Genomic DNA, 24183 nt, shown 5'->3' with positions numbered 1-24183 from the left:
GTCTGGGGGAAGGGAGTATGGAGATCTCATAGCATAGCAAATGAAAACAATTACCTACCCCTGCAGCTTCCAGCCCCAGGAGGAGCTTGTCAGGTAGGGGTCACCACATGTGTCTCTTCTTCCAACACCATTTCAGATGCCTGGGGAATACCTGCTCCAAGCCTGGTCTCTGCTGCTATATAGGCTAAGTTTGTAAACCCAGTCACAGCATGATGTGCTGGTGGCTCTGGCTCAAATATACCTGACCTGCATCTGCAGGGTTGAATTTGGGTTTGGAAGTGGTGGCACCTGTTGTGTCTGGGCTGTGGGTATGCTCATTAAGTCTCATGGTGTAAGCTTTAGGAAGTGGTTGGAGAAAGCTGAAATATTGTAGGTGGCTTTGCCTGGAGCCATTCTGGGTTAGGAGGAGATGGAGCTCAGCTCTCTGCTGTGTACAACATGGTGGGACACAGAGACATGTGGCCCCATGGAAGGATTAAGGATTAAATGTTAGATGCTTTTTCCATCTTCTAGGGTTTTCACTGTTGTTGTTTGGGGTTTTTCTTTCTGACTCCTTCCTCTGGCTGTAAGAAGCTGCATGGTGCCAGGGTTTAGTGGAAGGTTTTAGCTCATAAGTAAGCTGGAAAAGCCCTGTTCTGTGAGACCTTGGATCAAGTTGGGAACTGAGTCAATATCAGCTGTTTCCAGGCTCAATGCTTTGCCTTTTGGTTTATTACTGAAAATCTGGAGAAAAGGGTGAATGAATACACATGGCTTAGTGAAGTGACTCAGGCCACTTTGCTTGGTCCTGGATTCAGGACACACAGACATGTGAGAGCATGGCTGGTCAGTTACTGGTGTCCCTTCTGAGATTTTGGGAGAGACCCTTTCCCTTCATCATCTGCGAAAACTACATGTGCCTGAATCCCTATGCCTGGGAAAATTCCAGTACCCATGTACTTCTAGGGCTGGGCTTCCTCAGCTGCTCTCCCAGCTCATGTGCCTTACATACCACCAGATCCCCTTGCGGCAATTGAAGCATGCTGAAAGTCATGTAAAATTTCAGCCCTGATTTCTGCAAGGACAGACATTTCAGCTGTGACACTCTACCTTGCCAGAAGCCATGAAATCTGTTCGGATATTTTCCTGCTTGCCAGGGAGAGCTGACCTTTCCTTCGGGTGAAGTGTCCAGCTCTGGAGCTACTGTTCCTTTTCTCTTGGAACTGGCACTGTGTTGTGAGTCGCCAGTGTTCTTAGCCAGAACTTCATGTTTTAAATAGTATGGGAAATTAGGTCATCATTCTAAATATTTATGTGCAAATTGTTGCCTTTTTTTGTTTCAAAAAAGGCTCCAAAAGGCTGGAGCTCTGCTGTTATTTAACATGATGAAATGTCATTACTTAAGAATGGTATGTCTCCCAGTGGCTTTGAGCACTGGGTTTCTTATTCTGTGGAGCCTTTAACTTGTTAGGGAACTTTTTTTCTGATTGATTTCAGCTTCAAGAGTCCCAGAGTCAGGCAAGTAAAAGGGTGGAAAAGACAACTCTGCATCTGAGTTGCTCCTTGCACTGTCAGCTGATGTTGTCTGTAGCTCACATCTCTCTCCTGCTTAACTTGGCTGTGATTGTAACTGCTCGGAGGTCTCTGCCCATCTGGACTGGAGGCTACAACTGCACTGGGGTGGCTTCTGACTCTTCCACCAGAAGAGATCTGCATCTTGGATTGCATGGGAAGGGGAGGACTTGGTGTTCCAATCCTCCTCTCTCTTTCAAAGCCACATGAGGTGTCCCTTGACTAGAAACCACTAATTTATCATTGTGAGCCATTGTCCATGCTGATGGATGAGGAATGTTGGCTTTATTTCTTATGAGGGGAGAGCAAATAGATCCGGAATCCATGATTACACTGTCCTTGTTCTGAAGTACATCAAGGATACATTACATTTCATCTAGCCTGTGCAAGGATTTCAGTGTCTTTATTAGGGAGTATGAAATGTGGTCTCACAAATATTTCTCCTTGCTGGCATTTTCTCTAATGTAACAGTTCCTCTTTTTTTTTCAATCCCTCTCCAATAATGCACAGAAACATCCATGTCAGTATTTTCTCCTTTTTACGAGGTTCATTCTTAGCTCTCCTGTGGCAGCAACAGATCCATCAATAATGAAAAATTTCATGATCCTGGCAGAGCACTGTGGTGTCCATGAGTCACACTTCAGAAAAGCGCAAGTTATTTAATGTTAAATTTCTAAAATTATTTAATTCTTCATGTATCAGTTAGTACATTTATTTGTACCTTTAAAGACATAACTATTGTGGTACTGAAATCACATCTAAATCTAACTTTACAATGCCATATGGCACAACCTGTAGACACTAAGGCTCTGAGAGTTCATGTATTAGGTTGCCAGACTAATGTGGTGGATAAGTAGATTGTCATAAAAGTAATTAGTTTCAGTGTATGTAGATTGCACTTGGTGTTTTTTGTTGTTAAGCTTTTAAGGGTTGATCTTTTAATGCTTTGCTGTGATACAAAAACAAAGCATCTCACAGGAGGACACTTTACAGTTAAAATTTTCAGTATGTGTTTGCTGAATGAAATAAAAATAACAAAAAAGATTTCACTCTTGCTAATATTTAGGATATGTCAGGAATGTTTTTTGTATTTGTAAGGATATTTCTGTTGTTTATTTGTAACCCACCAGGGATCTAACTAGTAGCTAGATTTGCTGGTTGTGACTATGTTCTGATAGCCAAATACTTTTGGCTACAAACCCTATGGACTAGGAGAAGAAATAAAAAATAAATTTAAAAAATCATAAGCAAGTACTTCTGAGATCAACATACGTCATGCAAATACAACATAGATGGCAACTGGATGGCTGTTATAGTGGTCAGTAAAGGTGGTTAAGTTGCAGTAGCTTAGTTTGGTAAAGGTAATTAATTTGCATCAGCAACTCACTGCTCTTGATGCCTATCTATCTCACAGGTAGTCAAGCTGGATTTCAAGGCTGGGTTTTTGTCTCACTTTTGGCAGCACAGGTTTTCTGTTGGAGAATGTGAATTGGAATGTGAATTCCCAGCTGGAGCTCCCAGGGAGTGCCAAAGCCAGGACAGAGCAGTTAATGGTCCCTTTGACCTGAGAGCCAGTCCTGGAACTGTGCATGCCCTGGATCTCCAAAGGCTGTAGCACATCTTGGGGCTCTCAGCTGCATGGAGCTTTTGTGTGAAGCTGGAAGGTTCAGGAGTACTGAACACCCAGCTCAGGAAAAACAGGGATATTAGCCAAGTTTATTAAGTTTTCATGAGTTTAATTAGATTTCCAGACAGTAATAAAATTAGAGAGTAAGTGAAGCTCAATGTTTGCAAGTGCTGGAAGATTTGCAGTGCCCTGTTTAGCAGTGCTTTAATAGTATCTTTAAACTTTCAAGTTATATTTGAAAAATTAATAAATAGAATTTTAATAAACCCTCTTTCTCTTTTTTTTTTTTTTTGCTTTAAATTGTCAAAATCATGTCATTGAGTCTTATTCAGTCTGTAAAAGTGTGAGCACAGAATACATTTCATGGTTGATTTATGAGCTCCTTGAAAATATGGTTTATAATGAAATTTCGACAGGCCCTTAACAAAATTAGCATAACAAATAGCAATGTAATAATACCTTTCATGTCTGTGCATTCTGCAGATTTGCTGTCAGTGAGCACTTGCCAAAGAGCAGAGCACTTCAAGCCAGGGCTGGGCAGCACACCCAGACAATGCACCCCCAAAAGCTGACTGCCTGGTGCATGGATGTGAAGTTACGAATTCAGAGAGTCTGCATGGGCAAAGTCAAATCAGCAGTAATGTTAGCAAAATAATATCAAACTAAGAATAGCTGTCTGCAGCCACAGAGTTATTGCTGTTATTACTAGGTATTACTAGTTGCTTAGTTATTACTAAGGCAAAACATGAGAAGTGTAGTTTTTGCTACTGGCAGTACTTAATTTCAGGGTTTTGTGAGAATTAGGAAATATAGCTGAGATGGCAGCTAGAAAACTGGTAATGGCTTGGCCTGTCATTGTTCATACAGGGAGTCTGTATTTATACTTTTGAACTTTATTTTGATGAATTTTAGAGTTGAGCCTGGTCTCTACAAACTGGGATCCTGATGCTTTGCCTGTATCTAATGTTTGCAATATATAGGTTTCTGCAGCTGTGTTTCTTTGGAACTTCTTTTTTTTTTTTTTTAATAGAATAACACAAAGCAGGATAACTGGGTCAGAGTCGGTATTTTTTTATGTAGAAAAGTCTGGGCTATGGGCATCTCAGATTCAATGTCCATAACACAAGTGGTTTGCCACTAGGAATTTCGAGGGCATTATACTGACCTCAATCTGCTCATGCAATCACTGAAACAAATTAAAGAGCAAAAGTACTGTGCAGCTGTTAGTATGCCAAGGGATGTTGGAAGCTGTTGAAATACAAAGCAAGAGAACAACAGTGAGTACCATAATCTCTGGTCTCCCAGCAACTGATGCAGAGTTATGGATAGATGAAGCTAAATTTTAGCATTGAGGTTCATATATGCAGAGTATAATTACATTTTTATTCTAAAAATGTTGTTGAAACAATGTTAGACTAAGTGGTTCCTTTTCAAAGGAGAAGTTAAAATGGGAGATATAATTCCAGATGAGATAGTTAGAAAGAACTGTTTACTGTGTTCCTCATTGGCATATTGTTACGATTATTTTGGGAAATACGGAAATGGGTGGGGACACAAAAATACAGTCTAGGAAAGAAAAAAGAGCAGTGAGCTTTTGGTGAGACAGCAAAATTTGTAGGGGTGCAGGTTAAGCCAGGCCTGGGAAGAATTTGTGCAGAAAGTGAGCACCTTGCCTACAGAAATACGGGAAAAGTAGAAACCCTTGAGTGACAACTTTGTTGCTCATACAGAGCTGTTTTCTTCAGTTTTACTGGCATGTCTGTGCCTGTGGCAATCCTCAAATTTCCACTATCAAAATGTCAGTTTAGGAGGTGACTTAGTACTGGAGATTACAGTTTTCTGGGGAGAGGAGCAGAGATAGAGGAGCCAAAACAGTTTGGGAAAGCCCAAACCAAGGCTTGACAGATCCTGTTGTAATAATTCAAGGCATTTTATTTCTTTTACTTAAGCACTGTTGCATAACTAAGGTAAAAAGTGATCATGGAAAGGTTTTATCTTCATGTGTATGAAATGGGGACAGTGTCCATCTCCTGCACTCAGTCTCAGCCTTCAGGTTTCTCACTGTCATTTTTAATGGGAAAATTTGCCCTTGGTGTTAATAGATTAATGGAGGAATAAAACAGCCACCCAAAGTGCAGTAGCATACAAATTGTCAGACTGCTTTTTTCCCTGTTTTTTGACTAGCCAAGCTAAGTATCCTGAAAGAGCAATATATGGGCTTCAGTCAGCATGGTCAGTGCATGGTCCATTAACCAGATTTCTTAGGCTTACAGTCTTACTCTTTTTAGCACAATTACTTTTCTCTCATCATATCCCTTGTAGCCCTTAGCAGATCAACAAGGAGGGAGAGATGATTGCCAGTGAATCAAACTCTTATGGTTGTTACATTCATGACATTGTTCATGAGAAGAGGTCATAATCCAACTCTACAGTTGTTACCTAGCAAATTGTAGACCGTATGAAATTGGGTTTCTAAAAGATTCAAAAACTTTTAACCAGTAAGTATAATTGGAGGTTGCTTTACCATTTCTTAGACACAGGCAGAAAGATATAGAACTCTTGCTGAGTAATTGCAGAAAAGCCAACACTTAAAATATAATTTCCACAAATACTACAAAGTAGATCAGGTTTCTCTGCCAAAGGCTCTCAACCATAACAACTCTTAACAATCTTCAACATCAGATGTTGTGTAAGTTAATCATTCACTGCCCTCCAATTTAAATTTTCTCATGGAAAATGTTTCCTAGTCTCTGTTAGACCAGATTCTGCTGTTATAAATCCCATGCACAGGATGGTATTGTGTGGGTAGAGAGCCTCATGAAGAATATTGTGAGTATTGGTGTACACAGAGGGCATGGGAGCTTCCCATGGGATATGGTGCTGATAACTCACAGTGCAAGAACTCTCAGGACCTGGGTCTTCATATTTAGCTGAAGAGCTGCAACAACACTAGTATTTGTGGGGTGAGCTGCCTGTGCAGTCAGGAGCTTGAGAAGCAGACAGATGAAACACAGGTGCTGGAAGTGGTTTGATACACTGGGTTCTTGGGCTGCTGTGAGGATGACTTAACTGCTATATTGTTTTTGCAGTCTGTGTCTTGTTTTAAAGAAAGAAGGTCTAATCTAAGCCTACTTAATCTGAAGTCTGATATTTATGTTGTGATTTGATAAAATTCCTTGGTCAGAAGTTTCACATTTTTTACTAGAAATGGCAGGTATTTATAATTTGCTGCACAAGTAGTTTTCATGTTTTAGCATAATTTAGAGTGAATTAATGGCTTGTTATTTATTGCCTAATGCTCTGTAGGAGTGATTTATAAAGCCATGCTCTGCACTGCTTGTTACTTTGTATTCTCTGTGTTAGGTGTATCATCAATATCATTAAATGAATTCACAGTGACATTGCTCTGGAACTATGGGTTTTGATACAAGGGTAACAGAACATAAATCAAGAATTATGTTTAATTCATAAGAGGCACCAATCTCTCATTTAAGTGTAGACTGGGCTAGATGGTGTCAAAAATATGCTTTACAATACCTCTTCTGATTGCATTTCAGACCCTCTCTATATGCCCTTATGTTCTCTGCAAGAATAATAGATAGCAATACAGTGCAGTTTGTCAAGTGAATAACATTTCTGGTTTTATATATTTGGGTGCAAATGCTATCATTATTTTTACCACAAGCCAAAAAGGAATATATTTACATGAATATACTTAAAACTATTCTTAAGGGAATCTATAAATTTAAAGACAAGTCTTGCCGATTCTCTGCAATAAATACAATTGTTGACTATTTAAATTTCATTTTTAAAATCCAATACTTTCTAGTATTTCTAAATGTTATTTCTACTTCTAAGCAGAAATATAAATAAACTTTTATTTTAGTCTTTCTTTTCTTAACTCTTTAAATTTCTCTTGAATTAGTACATTGAAATCCAGAGCACTGAAAATCCTATCAGAATATTTAACTAGTATCTGTTTAATCTTTTACAAATTTTATGTATTTCTCTTCCCTTTGGCTTTTGTAAAACAATTATTCTTACAAAGCCTAAATTTAGGATTGGCAATGAAAATGCACTTTCACCTCACTATTACTCCATGTGTATATGAATTCCTGACAATATCATTCACATATAATGGTAATTTTGAAGCAAGAAGATTTAAATCTCTGTGCTTGTGACGCACTTTATTAGAAGTGTTAATTATGCAGGAACCAGGGCTGTCATTTGCTAGAAGTTTTCTCATCACTTTGCTGCAAGAAGGGGGACATGTCCTCTTTGACATTTCTTGGAGTTAACAAAATAGTCATCACATATTTTAAATGGCTGGAAGGAATTACATTCATCAGAGAATACTAATGTTTATATAAATCAAAACTAGAAAAAAAACACGTTTTTTGAAAATGAAAGACTTCTTTTTGTTCACTATTTTAAACATTTGTTCTCAGTGGAAACAAAGGACAATAAAACAAATAGCATATCTCTGGACAAGGAGAGAAATCAGACTTCAGGACCCTTTTGTCCCAGCTTTCATGCTGTGTGCCCTTTCATTAATATTTCCTAATATTTATTAGAATGAGAGAAAAAAATCAATTGAAATAGATTATTAAGTTTTTTACACAAAGCTGGAAGAGGAGTTGGGATTTTAAAAATTTTTACTTAAAAATAAGTTGGAATAGGACATTTGCAATGGATAATTCTACCCAGTTTGTAAACAAAACTTAGATACTCTTCTATAACAAAAGGCATCTACAGATGAAAATTAGAAATTTCCATTAGTATTTTACCCAAATCTTCCAAAAATGCTTCATCCTGTCCACCTGACATCTAGCAGCCTTCCCTCCTATTGTTGTGCTGGGTGATGCTGAGTCTCGGGAAGGTGTGTGGGCTCTGAGGGATCCCTTGGTCTCAGGAGGCTGTGGCCCAGAGGTTTCCAGGTCTTCCCTCCAGCACGTGGGACATCACTCCCATCTCTGCTGGCAGCCATGCCCAAACTGTGGCAGAGTACTTTGGAACGCCTTCTGCTCAGTTTTGCAAAGAAAATGGATATCCTGTTAGTCGTGGCATCCTTAGGCTGGGCAAGGGGTTCTCAGCAAAGACCTGTCATGTACCTACTTAATGTCATTAACATGCTCAAGACCACAGAGCTCCTTTAGGATCAGAGGTTAATGGTGCAAGAATTAACTGCAAGCTCATTTCATCTGCTAGTACTTCTGAAATAACAGTGACTGGGGTAATTTTTCTTCATTATGTGTGTCCTTTGGTTAGGAGGGTGCTGCTTTAAAATGAGTAACTGCTGTACATGGTGACACAGTACAGATCCATTTCATGGGCAACTGTTCAGTTTTCAAACAGTTGCTAATATTAAAATTTTCTGTCACCAGCATTAAAAGGTGCCTGTGTCAGTTAAAAACAGAAAGACAAAACATGCAGGGAAATTCAATTTAATGTAGCCTAAGAAGTATTTCTGGAGTGAAAATGCTGCCTGTCCATCCCTCTTTCTTCCTGCATTAATTATTTCTGAACTTTTAGGTCCATTACAATGAAAGTTGACAGCAGCTTAGGTGCCTTTAATGTATTATTTTGGATGTCTGAATATAGAGGACCGTACTGGGAAGGATTATTATATACAAATGGAGAAGAATTTGCAGCTCAGGCTTGGCAAGAAGCTCCAGCTGAGCACGTGTTTTAGCAAACCCCTCCTCAGCCAGGAGGGGACGGAATTGGGAGATCAAGAGAAAGATGATACCAGTGTGGCTGCAAGTGATGAGCTTTCTATGGGTTGGAAACCACCACTCTTACTTTCGGTGAGGAATGACCATATACACACTCCCACTGCATGGAGGGGCACAGGAAAAGACACTAAGTTAAACCAGCACCAAATACCAAACCTGTACTTGTCATGAAGTCATGAAGCAGAATTGTTCAGCATGCCTGACACCAGGAATGCAGACATGGATTCCTGAGTTCAGGAATGCAAGGCTTTACACAGGATCTTTTTTAAGTATGTTCCCAAAAATTAAAATGGCATTTTCTCATTTACTTTGGTACAAGTTTCAGAAGTCCTAATTGGTAAAAATGTTTTTTCAAACCATGTGTAATATTTTAAAGAGACTATTAAGAAATGTAGGTGTGGTTCATTTAAAATACCATTCAACAAGACAAAGCTTAGCATTTGAAAAGCTGAGATTTTCTGACATTTAATGTATTTTGTTGTGCATAACAAAGCACATGAAGTAGCCTGGAATAAAAGAGCAGTTTCAATCTTGCTTCCTAAAACCAACAGGTCAAAGTTCTTTACCGCATTCTTATTGTAAATTCCTCAAAAGACCAGATACCAGAATAAGAAGTATTGAAGAACAATTTTCTGCAACACTATTGACAGCTGCAAAAAAGTAAGGTATTTCTCTGTAGCAAGACAGCATGAAAATTTTTGTGGTAAGCACAGATGAAAAGATCTGTGAATTAAAACTCAGAAAAGACTCATGTTCTGGTTTACTAAATGTATCTAAAATATTTACGATGTTTTCTATTTCTCTTAGTTTAGGAATTATGAAGTCAGTAATACAGCCAGAACAATGGTCAGGTGGAATGTATATTGAGAGACAGAAATAAATAGACCATTTGAAATTCTTAAGGTAAAAGGTCCATGTTAACACATGTCCACTGGGTATTACTAATACATAAACCCAGGTCTTCTGTTTAAATGCAAGGGATTGGCCTCACATCAATAAAATTAAAAAAAAAAAGAAGGGCAGCAATATCATGTAAGGAATCCAAACTTACTACGAGCTGTTTGACTGAGAGATCCTCAGAAATGGATGTACCTGGAAGCTAAAAGCCATACATCACTAGCTGTATTTTAAAACATTTTAATTTTTGTTTGCAATATACTGTTTTTAACAGTCTTCATACAGGAATAACATAAGAGTTATCTTTGCCAGTGGATGAAGTCTGCCTGTTTTCTTACATGTGTCAAACAAGTGGTACTGCACAGTTAGTGCTGCTATTTCTACAGCATTGTTTTTAGATGCTGTTATTGGATACTTATTTTCTTCTAAAGTTATAATTGTACCTCTGTCATCCACACACCTTCACCAGCTAACAGTTTACTGCTATTCCTTCCATATCTCTCATGGGTCTTGCTTCAATTCTTTTGCCTCACAGCCACATCCATCCCATCCATAGTGACAAGGTACCTTCTAGCTTACGGTATTTTGTTTTTCCATTATAGTTTTTCAAGATTTCAGCCATTCTCTGTGCAGACATGGGATTTTTTTTTTTTCCAGAGACCAGCAGATGGTTGATGATCATTCAAAATGGGAAATTGTTAATTATACTTGTAGTAGTTTTACGTAACTTTTCGTGAAATCTAGTATCTGTTATGAATCCATCCTTGGTCAGGTTTACTTAGACTGCACTGGGAAGATTTATGTCACATATGGGATGTCACTGCTCATTCCAGGGGACTCTGTCTGGAGCCAATACTTGGGACATTTTTGCCAAAGAGAGTGCTCAGAAAACCAAGGTTATAGAAAACCTGTTTGATTTACCCTGACACTTGTAAATTTATCCCAACCAGCTCATGGGAAGTGTCCCTTCCATAAGGGGTAGAGGGAACTGGACTAAATGCAACAGTGGACCTGCTACTCAAAGTTCCTCAGTTGAAGAGGAGAGATTTGCAAGAACAAATTTGTATTTTTTTGGTTTTGTTTACTTGCTGCAGTATTTCACAAAATCTTAAAAACTGCATCACTCGGAAAACCCCATTAAAATATCAGTTATGAGAAGAGAGCCTCTTTTATCGTTAAGTGTTAGCTCAAGTTTGATGTTTTATTAATCAACCATAAACTTCTTAGCTACACAAATTACAGATTAATTTCTCTAATTTCCAGCACCACTCTGTTGTGTACAGCAGCAGATGTGCAAGTCTCTGATGAAAGCCTTCATCTGTAGTACTTGGAATTTGGGATTCCAGACATGGGAATTTGAGCTCCCAAGCAGCATTTCATGTTAAAAAAGCAATAATTATTTGCGTGTATTTGAAAAGTTCACCTTCCTGGCAACTTTACTGAAATGAATTCCCAATGTATTCCTTTTGATTGGAAACTGTCATTAGCAAATAAATGAAGAGTTGAAGTCCGGATGCATTTCACTCAGTATTGCCATTTCTTGTTCACCAGGGACACAGGGAACCCAGTGTTAGTGCTAGAGAATCTCCGAGCATCAACAGGATATTTTCCTACGAAGATTCATTCTAGTGTTATGCTCATTCTGCCAGAGACTTCTGAAAACAAATCTGTGCTCAGAAAACATTAGTCAGTAATAAAAAACCAAGAGCAACCATCTATCCTGGAAGTACTTACATTGTTGCTTAGATTCTCTCTTACTCTGGTTTCTTTCAAGGCTAGGGTTATAAATCTCTTCATTGTTACTTTACTCTAAGAGAAAGGTTTTAGACTTTGATGTCTTTTTTTAATAATGGGTTTAAAGAATTATTATTCACACTGTATCTAAAGAAGATATTATAGCAATGTAGCTTAGCAGGTAATTTGTTTCTGAGTAAGACAAATCATGGATTGTTTCCTAGTGAGAAACATGGATTCAAACTCATTATTGTTGGAACAATATATTATATGGGAGGCTGCTGTCCAAATGAGTTGTAAATTCAGTGTATTTATGCCTGTGTCAAGTGACTGACCAATTCAAGGTGAAGTTCAGACAGCAGATTTTGTTTAACATAATTTTGATAATCCTGTTATCATTTTATTATGCAAAAGCATTTACAAATACCAGAACTATGAGCCTTGACATGCTGTTAGGCAACGTGGTAGAAGGTATAGCAGAGCTGTTTGTGTTTTGTTAGTGTAATTGACCCTGCTTTGAGCAGGAGGTTGGTCTGGAGACCTCCCGAGGTCTCTTATGATCCTCTCTGGGATCATAAGGTGAGTCTGTGGGCAGGCCATGGTTTCCCAGATGGAGCAAGAAAAAATTGCCCACAACTCATAAGCATTCTGGAGCTGGCAGCAGGGGCAGAGGGTGGGTCCTGACCCCAGCTCACAAAGGTCCCAGCCACAGCACAGGTGGAAGCCAGAACCAAGGCATGCTGAGCCATTGCTAACACCCTGTAAGGGTGTCAGGGGCTTTGCTCAGCCCTTAGAGCTGCTAAAAGTTGCTGGTTTTGAAAGCAGGGCTGGAGGACAGGAAGGACACAGAGAAGAGATTTTTCTCCTTTAAACTTGATCTTTCTGCTTGAGGTGAGAAAGGTTGGATATGACTTAGGCATCCAGGTGTCTCATTGTCTCTTAATCCCAACCCTAAAACAGCCCTCTAATGGGCATCTCTGAAAAAAAATCCTTGTTGAAGAAAGGCCAAACTATACTGTGAGCAGCAGGATCCATGAATCCAAGTTTCCTACATTTTTGGGCAGTAAACCCCAATAGCACCCACACCACAGTACTTCCAGGGGCCCTCACACTACACCTCAACCCTGCCTTCAGTAACTATGGTCCCCAAATAACCTCCTACCTTTCTCTAGTACAACCAGCTCCTGCCAGGGCTCCTCACCAAAGTCTTTCCAGTTTATGCCATGTACATGATGCCATTCCACCTGCCTCTTTTGTCTGGAGTTCTGTGATACTTCACAGATTTTTCATTTTTTTTCAGTGGCTGGTAAAATTAATTATTCTCCTAAGGCAATATTTCACCTGCCTATTTCTATTTGTAAGTGTCTTGGGGTGACTTTATGATGCTGTATCCTCTCGTATGGTCTTCAGGGATATATGCTTTCTTCCAGCTCATGAATCTGGATGAAAATTAAAAACCATACAGGAGAAATAACTGTCCTTTGTATGATTAGTGACCCTACATTTTTTTTCCCCAGAGGTTCACCATATTCACAGCAAGAATAACAATTCTTCACTAACAACTGTATCAGGTTCTCTCCTAGCTTGATTTTGATTAGTCTGTGAAAGATTACCATGTTTCATTTGCTTTTCCGTCCTCTGAAAACAGTTTGGTTGGTGAGAAAAGTGCAAAGAAACATTAGACAAGGAGTGTAATACTTCAGTGTTTGGTGAAGCTTCACGAAGGGAAACCTGCCCCAGGTGCTGTGGGGTGTGGTCTGTGGAAATTTTGATTTTTGATGTGTTATTTTCTAACATTAGACTAAAGAGGCAGGTTTTATCCTTCCCTTGCAAGCTGACTTGTACATTGTGGATGTACCAGTTACATCTCTGTCATTTATATTGAAATTAGTGGTTTTTAAGAAAGGCAGTTAATTTAGCTATTGAGGATTTCTCTGTGTGGGCTGTAAAGCAAATACAGGGGATGAAGTTCCAGATTTTTCTGTGGTCCAGCTCATGCACAGCTATTCGCAATGTCCTTTGGGAGCAGTGGGCAGACTGGTGAAACCTTAAATAGGAAATGGATAGTGAGTACAGATAGCATGAGAGTAGTGAACTAAAAAGGTGGCAGTGAAAGCATCCTTTTCTCCATTATTTAGGATCTTTTAAAACTAATTTTGTTTTCATCTCAGCATCTCATACGCTGTTTCAGATTTTGCTGTCCAAAATCCTGCTCAAAGGAAGGCCAGACCAGGTTGCTCAGGGTTTTAATCCAGTCTGGTCTTAAAATAAGGCCATGATGGAGAGGAACTGCACAAGTTTCTTTGGTGGCTGCTGTCAGGTCCCCCTAAAGTCATCTCTTCTGCAGGCTGAATGAGCCCTGCTCCCTCGGTTTCTCCTCAGAGTACGTGCTCCAGCCCAGACCATCTTTGTGGCCTCTGCTGAACTCCCCCAGCTGATCAGCACAGCCAAACTTAATTAGTACATGTTGTTAAGAAAAGGGTCATTGTAGAAGCATACAGGAATTGACTGTAAGTCCATTTACTTAATACCTCTGTGTTCATTTAGAGATTTCAAGAATTTTAAAATCCATGGTAACTACAACATTTCTTCTTGTCATACGGGAAAAGACAAAGGTTTTATTTTTCTTGAAGGAAAATTTAGGTGATTGAATAATATCTTCATTGAATATAGACTTTAAAAGACTACACAAGCAGCATTTAGGAAAAGCACTATTTTTTTACAACAAAAACATGTATTATATTCATTATCTTAGGATTGAGTATAGATTTCAAATAGTTATAAATATTCAGTGCATTAAAACCTAAAATTCATCCAACCGATGTTTCACAAAATAATAAAGTACAATAGATTGCAAAACCTAAAACAAGGACAGAGTCTTCTCCCAAAGACTGAAAAAGGTGGAAAACAGGGACCTAGTTGTTGGCAGTGTGTCAGTAGAGAGACAATGGATGCTTGTTCTATTATTTATATGAGCTCTCTGCTTGGCAGATGCCACTGCAATAATCCTTTATTTCAAGTATAGAAAAAATAGAATTTGCTTTCCTTTATAATCACACAATGCAAAATATTAATGAAAATGTTGGATTTCCTGTAGCTGAGAAGAAAATATTGTCCTAGTCTGCTTTCAGTCAGCAAGAAGCTCTAATCATTCCAGTCACATAAAACTAGACAGAATTTTTAAAAAAAACCCACATCTTTTTAGCCTCTGAGACAGAAGAGAAAGGAATGTGAAAAGGTTTATATACAGTTTAAAATGGTAAGTCTTACTTTTTACCTCTTTTATAAGGTATATACATTATTATGTTGTATCCATCTTCTGTACATGCACCTTGCAACCAAACAAAAGTTTGGCATTCTTTAGGACAAAAAAACCACGTTCTTATAAATTGTAACATGTAGGGGCTGGAGCTGCCTGTGCACCCCTCTTTTTCCAGTGCTGTAGCCTTAGATCCATCCTCTGTAATATGGGTTAAAATTATAGAATCTAGAATAGAATCACAGAATGACCTGCCTGTTCCAATGCATCACCACTCCCACAGTAAAGATTTTTTCCTACTATCTATTTTAAACTTGCCCTCTTTCAGTTTGAAGTCATTCCCCCTTGTCCTGTCACCACATGCTCTTGTAAGAAGTCCCTCTCCATCTTTCCCTTCGGGTACTGGAAGCAAGTTTCTATAGGCCTTTCTCATTTATTTTTCTATTTGTGAATGTTTCTTTTATTCAAGTCTTGTTTAAAGAAAGTCCTTAAATGTTTACTTAAATCAATATTTAATAAACCTTTAGGTTGAGTTGACTCCTTTTCCCCACATGTGTAGTTCCCAGAGATAAAATCAGAGAAAAAAGACAAGGTCAGGTGGCTCTTGTTCCTCTTGCATTTACCCTATACGAAAGCTCACCATGAAGTAAGTTATGAGCATAATTTATTCATGTGAACCACAAACTTCAGCTCAGGACAGCTGCCCCAAATGAAATGATTTCTCTTTGCCCTCTAGCACATACCCTGGCTTTTGCTGGCCATTTTAGTCCTTTCCCGCTGAAGAATTTTCACCTTAGATTGAGGTTTTTAGAGCAAGTGTGCTAATTCCAGTCTCCTGAACAAATGTCTACAAAATTAATTGCATCTTACTTGCCAAATTTCCCTGACAATTTCAGCTGAATATGGTCAGGACAGATGACTTTCTCTGTAATATCTCAGTGAGGAAACCATTGGGGACAGTGAGAGAAAAGCAGAGTCAAAATGTGTGTTTCAGAACACACAGATCTCATTTCTGCTGCTTTAATTAGACTGTGCTTGCATGTCAAGTGAAAACTGAAATAACAACTTGGAGGCATTTAACCAGTAGGTGGAAGCCTCCAACCCAAATGCCTTATGGATCAGCAGCCACAAGTGCTCTGTGCATTTTCCCTACTGCTGCCAGCACCAGAACCAGCACCATCTCCCAGTCAGGTTGAACATGTTGGTCTGACTGCTCTTGAAGAAATTATCACTGAAGGTTCCGGTCCTGGTAGGAAGCACAAGCCAAAATGCACCCCAGCCTGACCTCACCTCCTGCCCCACCTTTGCAGGACACTGGAAGAAAATGGTTCACACTCCCACCATGAACAGCTGTGCACAACCACCCCATGAACTTAATCCGCAGAAGACCTGTTCTACATCATGCTTTAAAATTATTTTATTCAGAGATCCCTTAATCAGGCAGTATTGGAGGAGAATATATATTTTTAAGACAATGGGTTAAATAAGACAACCCTACAGAGATGATCATGCAAATTTAACCATGCATTAAAAATCAACCCATTTATTTGCATAAGGAGGGCAACTACCCGCCTCTGATCAGGGTGGCCGTGCGTCCTTTCCACAGAAGGAGCTGGCAGAGCCATGCAGCAGAGGCAGGACACAAGGGTCAGTCCCATGTAGCTTCCTGCCTGTGCTCTCCTGAGCCAAAACACTCTCTTTAAAATGCAACCTAACTTAACAAAAGCATGTTAGCAATGCATGTGAATCCAATGTGAACTATGAGGTACTTCCACACAAAATGGCAACAGCAATCATTGGGTATGCATTGATTTTTTTCTGCTCCAGCTCAGGCTCATAAGGTGCCCAGCACCGACTGTGTCCCCCGCAGTGGTGGGGAAGCAACACAGTCTGTGCTGGCAGTGCATCAGACCTGCTTTTTGGGGACACCACTGTGGGTTTGGGGAAGACCAATCTCAGCTTTATATAGCCAGGCACTGATTTTCCTGGAGCCAGTGTTGTGGATGTCACCCTGAATTTCCTTGAGTAGAAGCAGTCACTGACCATTAGTAGCTGGCACAAGGTTAAACTCTGCTAGTTCAGGTAAAAAATTAATCTCCTTTTCTTTGATCCTGTTGAAACCCCTTTTTGGTGCATCATGAGATGAGGTATTTTACTGTACGATACCTGAGTCTTTTTGAAGCCTCCTCCCCCACAAATTTGTCCCAGTGCTTTCCCTCACCAGGGGAAGGTGCAGATGGCTAAGCACCTGTGTAAGGGCAGAGCGAGCACCAGGCATGTGAACCCCAGAGCATGAGCAAATGGTGAAAGCTCCAGAGCAAGGCCCAGGACAGGTACTCTGCTCTTGGATGCACAGCCCAACCTGCTGCATCCAGTCAACAGCAGGCAGGAGGGAGGATTTTCTATCATATGGAAGTGTCTCTGGGTTTCTTCCTCCCAGATCACCTGGAATGATATTTGTCATCACATGGGAGACGAATTGATACTCCTGAGGCTATCTATGTTCAGAGGAGCTGGCAATACTGCACTTAAAGTGTTTTTAAGCTTGTTAGCAGATGAGCAGGGTGGCACTTCCAGCCCCATTTCACAGGTGACATGGATTATAAATAGTTTAAGAGGAGAACCAGCAAGTCTTTTTCTCTTTTTTTTTGATTTTCAGTGACAGATAATCTGGAAGTCCTTACTGGCACCTGATTTCAACGCAAATAGTGGTGGTTTAGGAAGGAAAATTCTTTTTAAAACTGCTGTAATTGAAGTATAGGGTTAGCAATGCCTTGAACTGCCAGTGAGCCTTGGCACCTGATGTAGTCTTTTTGTGTTCAGACCTCTTTATTCCTCTGTCAGCAGTTCATCCCCTCTTGCATAGCCCCAAGCACACAAATACATCTAGGCTAATGGAAGAGTGAGGTTAATATAAAGAGGAACCTTATTACCTCTAGGTTGTTTTTCTTTCAAAGCTCTCACTTACCATGTCAGGATGTTCCTGTTCTCTCCCATTTTTCTTTTATTTCTCATCCCTTTGGAAAGATTAATTTCTACTTAGGAATTATCTCTGGGGACATATGGAACATGCATCTTGCCTTTTGGCTGACTGACACATTAGATCTGATTAGTCACTTGCCCTTTAGCTGGGAATAAATAGCAGACAATGTCAGAGTGGGACTATAGACGGGTGTGGAGTAACACCAAATAGTAGTTAGTAAGTGCCCTTCTTCTAAGCAATATTTAACTACATTTAAGACAGCATAGAAACTTTTCAAGAAAGCACAGAGTTCAGTTACTGGATATATATATGTCACAAAAGCAAAACCTCATATTTGATAGTTGAATAATTTTCTTTCTTTAGTAGAGTCTCTTTCAGGCATTGCCAGTATTATTTTTGTTATAATTATCATAAATACTATGTAGTTTTTAGACTGGAGTGTGAATATAGGGAATGAGATGAGTTTGGATATGTTACATGTTTTTATAAAAAAAGAATCCAAATTCATGATCCTGTTCCATGAACCTCAACTGTCAGGTAGGAACATCACAGACAAAGAAAGTTCAATATAGAAAAGGTGTATTTTTCACTTCTTCCTAGAAGTAACTCAGTTTATGCATAATTGCGCTGCACTATTTTCATTTGCTCCATTAATAAAGCACAAATACAGAGAAAATGGAGCAGGTAATACTGGTGAAGTGGTAGTAGCAGCACCCTTAGCAAGTTTCTGAAGCTGCGCTGTCGGCGCTCAAGCCCACGGCAAGGCTAATCTGATGTGAGCGCACGCTGCAGCAAGCAGTGCCCCTCCTGCACTGCACTCCTCTCCCCAGGGTGCAGATCACTCCTGCCATGGAACAGCAATAATTGGCTCCTAGTCTGCATTATCAAGCAAGGGATGACAGACACAGAAAGATTCTGATCATTCAACTGGTTGCTGGCTCTCTGCCCAAATCGCCTTTTTCTCACACGCACGCAGAGATCCAGTAAACAGTACAGAGTTTGGAATTATTGGTATTACTTGGTATTTGTTTGCATTCAGACACATACTCAAGCTCCCCTCTGCATGTGGCCTGTGTTCCAAGAGTTTGCTCTTCCCTGCCTCATAAAAGAATGTTCTGGTTGCCATTGTTGTTGTGTACATTCTGAATTGTATCCTGGGCTGTTGCATAAACAACATCTCTGAAGTCCCAGTCCGCTGCTAATAAAAATTTTCTTTCCCAGTGTCTGCAAAGAGCCCTCTCTTCCACCCTGACAGCTTGGGGAATAGAATTGTTGTACCTTCTGTGCCTTAGGTGTGGCTTTTTCTTTCATGTTGAGCCAGGGAAGCTCAACACATGAAATTCCCACAATGAAACACATATGCAAAACGTGTCTGTCAGCTGCATTGGCCCCAAAGCTGGCTGTGGGATGCCCTGCCATTTCAGCTGCCAGAGGAAGCCACCATATCCAGTCCTTCTAAAGAAATCTTTAGAATTGATTTTGGAGATGGTTTGGTCCAATCTGACTTGCATAACTGAATACACCTGTGCGGAAAATGCAGAAATGAGTGTAGTGATCATAGTTTCATGCATATTCATCACAACAGAGCCTTAATAAATACTTTAATTCATATTTTTAAATGAGACTTAAAGCTTCAGCTCCCTTGCCTTTCTGTGCTGGAGCAATGTATTTGTTTTTATTTTACTCTGCACTTAGCATGGTCACTGGTCTTGTCAGCAGATATAGAAATGCTAATGTGGAACTATGGCATGAAGTTCTGCTGTATTTTATGAAGTACTGAAAATCCCAAAATAGTTTCAATGGGGCACATGGTAGGGACTGCAACTAAAACTTCACACTGGTAATGTGATGCTGGGACTGTGGCCAAAATACTGTCACTGCCAGGTGAGGCAAGGCTCCAGCTTTACTCCTGCCTCTGAAAGTCCAAGATGAAAAAGGCAACACAGCTCTCCTTCCTCAGGCAGAGGAAGAGAGTGTCTGAAAGCCCTAGGAGCATCAGGTGAGCATAGTTTTGCATTTCAGGACACACACATTGGTGAAAATAAAGCTTTCCTAAATGTACAGGAAGCAAAGCAGATCCCAGAGAAGCTTTACTCTTGTTCATACTCTGACAGTTTGAAGACGGGTTTTACCCTGAGGTAAAACTGTATAGGAAAATTTAGTATTAGATGTGTTACTTTGATTCTTCTTCCTTTTCGGGGTAACTGGCCCAGTAGTGAGGAAAAATATAATGTATTTTGACTTTCATTTTCTGTCTTTTCTGATATTTTATAAGCAAGCTAGGCATGATCCATTAGAGAGGGCACACTGCTGGCTGAGAAACTGCACTGATAAAGTAGCTTTCAACATCTTACTGTTGAACTGAGAGGCTATTTCAAGGACTTCACAGGGATCTACACTGAGCCCATTAATGTTAATTAGAGAAAGGCTAAAGAACATGCATGAAGGGTGTGTATGAGTCTAGACAGATACTGGACGAACTTTGGCTGAAAGAAATCAGACTTCAAATACTACACTTGCAAATACTGAAAGGTTTTGAAATCTCTGAGATAAAACTGATGTTGTGAAGTGCTGCACTTGGAAAAGAGGGATTAAATGAGCAACTGGAAAGTAAAACTATCACTGCTAACATGAGAGCTCTGTAAGAGAAAAACAAATCACTTGGCATTGTACTTCTACCTGATCATGAGGGAAAAAAATGACAAGTTCTGTGGTACATTAACAGGTCTTCTAGCTGTGGGTCACTAATGGGAATTAATTATTCTTCAGACAAAACTTTTGAGGCCTCAAATATAGAAACTCTATGTGCAGCTATAGACATATGTCAAAGATGTCCTTCATTTAACCTCCGTGCCAGTGATTTTTATTACCAACCCAGCCATTTTGGTGTAGGAATTTTCTTTTGCTATGCCCAAAACAATCACTGCAAATTATTCTATAAATTTAGAAGAGTGCACAAAGAAGAACACAGAAAGAAAGCAGAATGGGACTTTTGATTAGATTAGTTATTCATAAAGATATACATATGCATATATAAATAAGTTTACTACATTATTTATTGTTGTGTTTTTTATGTTCACAGGGCTACAGCTACTCATAGGGGCCAAGTTATATTCAAGGATGCCTTAGCACAACAGCTGTGTGAACAGGGAGGTAAGAATCACTGTAATTCTAAAAATATCTGTCAAATGTGGTTTTCCGTTGTACCAGCATGTCAGCGTTACTCTTCGTGAAAGCTATTCTGTAGAACACCTCATACCAGGATCTTATTTACATTCTTGAAACTGAGTTTCTTTGGCTTCATACTTCCCATTAGCTATCCAGGAATCCCACTTTTCCTCTCTGCTAAGTGTTGGGGAATATACAAACTTGAAGTAGCATTACGCACATGCCTGAAATCAGCCTGTAATAGCCAACATTTCTTTTCTGTCAGAACCACAAGCTGAGTTTTAGCCCTCACTGTATTAACTTTGAGCAATATGCCTGCAGCAAAAGCTTTGTTTACTATCCAGCTCACACATGTCCTTGTGAAAATTCTGCCTTCCCATTTTGTGAAAGTAGGCCATTGAATCTTTGCCCGTCACATACAACATTTGATCATTTTTATAGCTAAACAAAATGTTTGACTTACACAAACTTTAAAAATCTAATTGTTTTCACAGCTTATCCTTTCAATGAATAACCTAAAAAATAAATGTTCTGTTGTCATCTGTTGTCTACAAGGAGTACTTTGCTTTGAACCTGCTTCATTAAAACAGTGAGAAGGAGAGAAGGTATCCATCATTTTTGGTACAGGAGAGAAAGGAATTTCCAGTTACATCAGCAAAATTCCAGTGAAATTTCCATGTGAAAAGAAACAATGAAACATGGGCCAAATGATTTAAAATAAAGATTTTAAAATTGGAAATGTGTTGTCATATTAACACACAAGAGAAAATCATGTAAAACACATCTCTTGGGGGCATTTGAGCTATAAGGTTTTTTTTTTCCTGCGAGTTTGGGAATACGGCTTTAGCTATAAAAAGCTGTTGAACATTATATCAGGAGCATAAATTGAGTTAGTCATATAAGGTATCAACAGTAGCTCTGTGATAATGAGGCAAAAACCACTTCAATTTTCAATATTCAACTTTTCACTTTTGTCATAGTTCAATGGAAGTAGGAAGAGGGATTAAAAGAGGTGACAAAATGTTATCTATCAAGCTAGGATGTTGGTTATACTTTGAAGGAATTAGAAATATGTAACACAGGTGCTGGCAATGAGAAGGGACTGTTATGGTGATCTGCATGGAAGGTGATCGGGCCAGGCATGTTTTTGCTGTGGGGAGGGAAAAACATCTGGGAAATTAACAGGAGATAATTGTACACCCATAATGTGGGTGTGAAAGAGTAGTGTTTCAGTGACTGGTGTACAGGGACCTGGAACAGAACTGTTGGCAGGATCGCCATTTGGGATGTGCTAAGGAGGATGGAGAGGATATCTCACCCGGGCTGCTTGCTGGATGGACATGAGTCAAGAATGGAAAAATGAATATGCAGAGTAATCAGCATGAAGTGACAAAAAACCTCATAAACAGATTAAATGCTCCAAGGCATAGATGCAGAGTGAGCACACCACAGCCAAAGACAGGGGTGGCCAGAACAGGTAAGGAAGGGAGAGGGAAGTAAGAGACATATTGATGGCAGTGACAAAGAGCTGGCAGTGACCAGGATGGTGAAAGCTGTGCACAAGCATAGCTTCCCACGAATGGAAATACATGACTGTCAGTGTCAGAACTGGCAGCATGGTCAAGGAGAATATGGGCAAAGCAACAAGATTTCTCCCTGCTAGAAGAAAGTACCTTGGTAAGCAGAGACAAGTGGGTAGATATCCATCCATACAGACTTGACAGTCCTTCTTCAGACATGCTGTTCCCTGAGATTTTAGTAGGAGAGCTGACAAAAGAAACTTTTATTCTTCCACCCTTCTGCTTTACAGTTCTGCAATTTTGGAGCATAATCTAACCTGGGATCAACATTTTAGCAACACTTAATGTCGGTTAGAACAGTAAGCCCTTATGTTACTGTGTGCTGTCCCTGAGTTCACAGGAACTCTGCAGAACAAGGAGAAAATAGAATTTGGGTATTGATTGTGTGCAGGGTATAAAGGATGCTGAGATATCCCATTGGCTGCTCAGCTGTGACAATCCCTTTGCTGCCTCCTCCTCCCATCCAGCCACTGATAGCCACATCTTGCACCAGCTTCCTGAATGGGCCTTCAGCTTCCCCACCTTGTCACAGTCTCCCACATCCTTATAACTTGAGTGTTTCCCATTATTTTTCCCATCAATACTCTTTGCTTTATACACAGTCACTTCAGAGACTTTCTGGATTTATCATCCTCGAAATATGCGCTGTCACTGCAGTACCTCTGCAAACATTAGATTTGCTTAGGCAAGGATCACCCAGAGGTGCTGTTCTGTGAGCAGTGGACAGTGTATGACAACTGTAGCAGTGATCAGATTTCCCTGCAATACTGATGTGCAAGCTTCTCAGTCGTTCTCTTGGTTCTTCTCCCACATTTTTATCCTCATCATGGCTTCTCTCCCCTTAGTTTCCTAGCTCAGACACAGTTTGCTTGACTTGGATATTCAACCACTGCATTGCCCACTATCCTTCCTCACATCTCTTCCAGCACCAGGCTCTCCTCTGCCTTTTGTTCTTATTTCTTCAGCACACAGTGTGCATTGCATTACTCTCTAACCACTGCATACTATTATCATTCTTATACAATTAGAATTAATTTTCCTATTCAAAGAAAAGAGGCCTTCTTTGAAGTAGACCTTACTTCATTTATTCAATTTTCATCAACACCCCTAATATAAACAAAGGATTCTTTCAGGAAGAATTAGTGAATTTATTTAGATGCAAATATCATATTAATATATATGCAAAACAGCAAAGTAGATTGACATAAATGAGGCTTTATAGTGTTTCCAGCCCTAAACATTACTATACTGAAATAGTGCACTGAATGATGTGACATATTAAGTAAAGAAAAATAAAACCACAGGGCAACTTCATAGATTTATTATGGGACATCTTCTTAATAAGTATGTTCACTGCAGGTGATATTAGACTTCATAATGTCTAGTAAAGAGGATATACATGAAGATGTGAAAGTAGCAAGGAATCTCAAAAATCATGTTCCCTGTGGCTGTCCACTCTCAGATGTACATTAATAAATCCTAATCCTAATAGAGTTAATGGAATTTGTGCAGTGAAAGGAAAGTGGGTTTTTGTATTTTGAAGAGAATTAGAGGATGATAAAGGGTAGTGTTAACGGATGGCAATGCCATATGTATAATGTAAATGGAGTAAGAAATGATGCCATAGGGAAAAACACCAAAAAACGTAT

General features: G+C 39.5%; 1 protein-coding gene across 1 annotated transcript in view; it reads left to right on the top strand.

Annotated features, from left to right (window-relative positions):
• Positions 1 to 24183, top strand: part of RELN (reelin) — a 233623-nt gene that overhangs the window by 46867 nt on the left and 162573 nt on the right. The window contains exon 3 of the mRNA XM_017745972.1: positions 20869 to 20939. Within this exon, the coding sequence (XP_017601461.1) occupies positions 20869 to 20939 (71 nt within the window). The remainder of the gene's footprint in view (positions 1 to 20868; positions 20940 to 24183) is intronic.

This window comes from Corvus brachyrhynchos, unplaced genomic scaffold, assembly GCF_000691975.1.
Source record: "Corvus brachyrhynchos isolate BGI_N302 unplaced genomic scaffold, ASM69197v1 scaffold239, whole genome shotgun sequence".
NCBI classification, from domain to species: domain Eukaryota; kingdom Metazoa; phylum Chordata; class Aves; order Passeriformes; family Corvidae; genus Corvus; species Corvus brachyrhynchos.
This window is presented reverse-complemented; position numbering and strand designations above follow the sequence as displayed.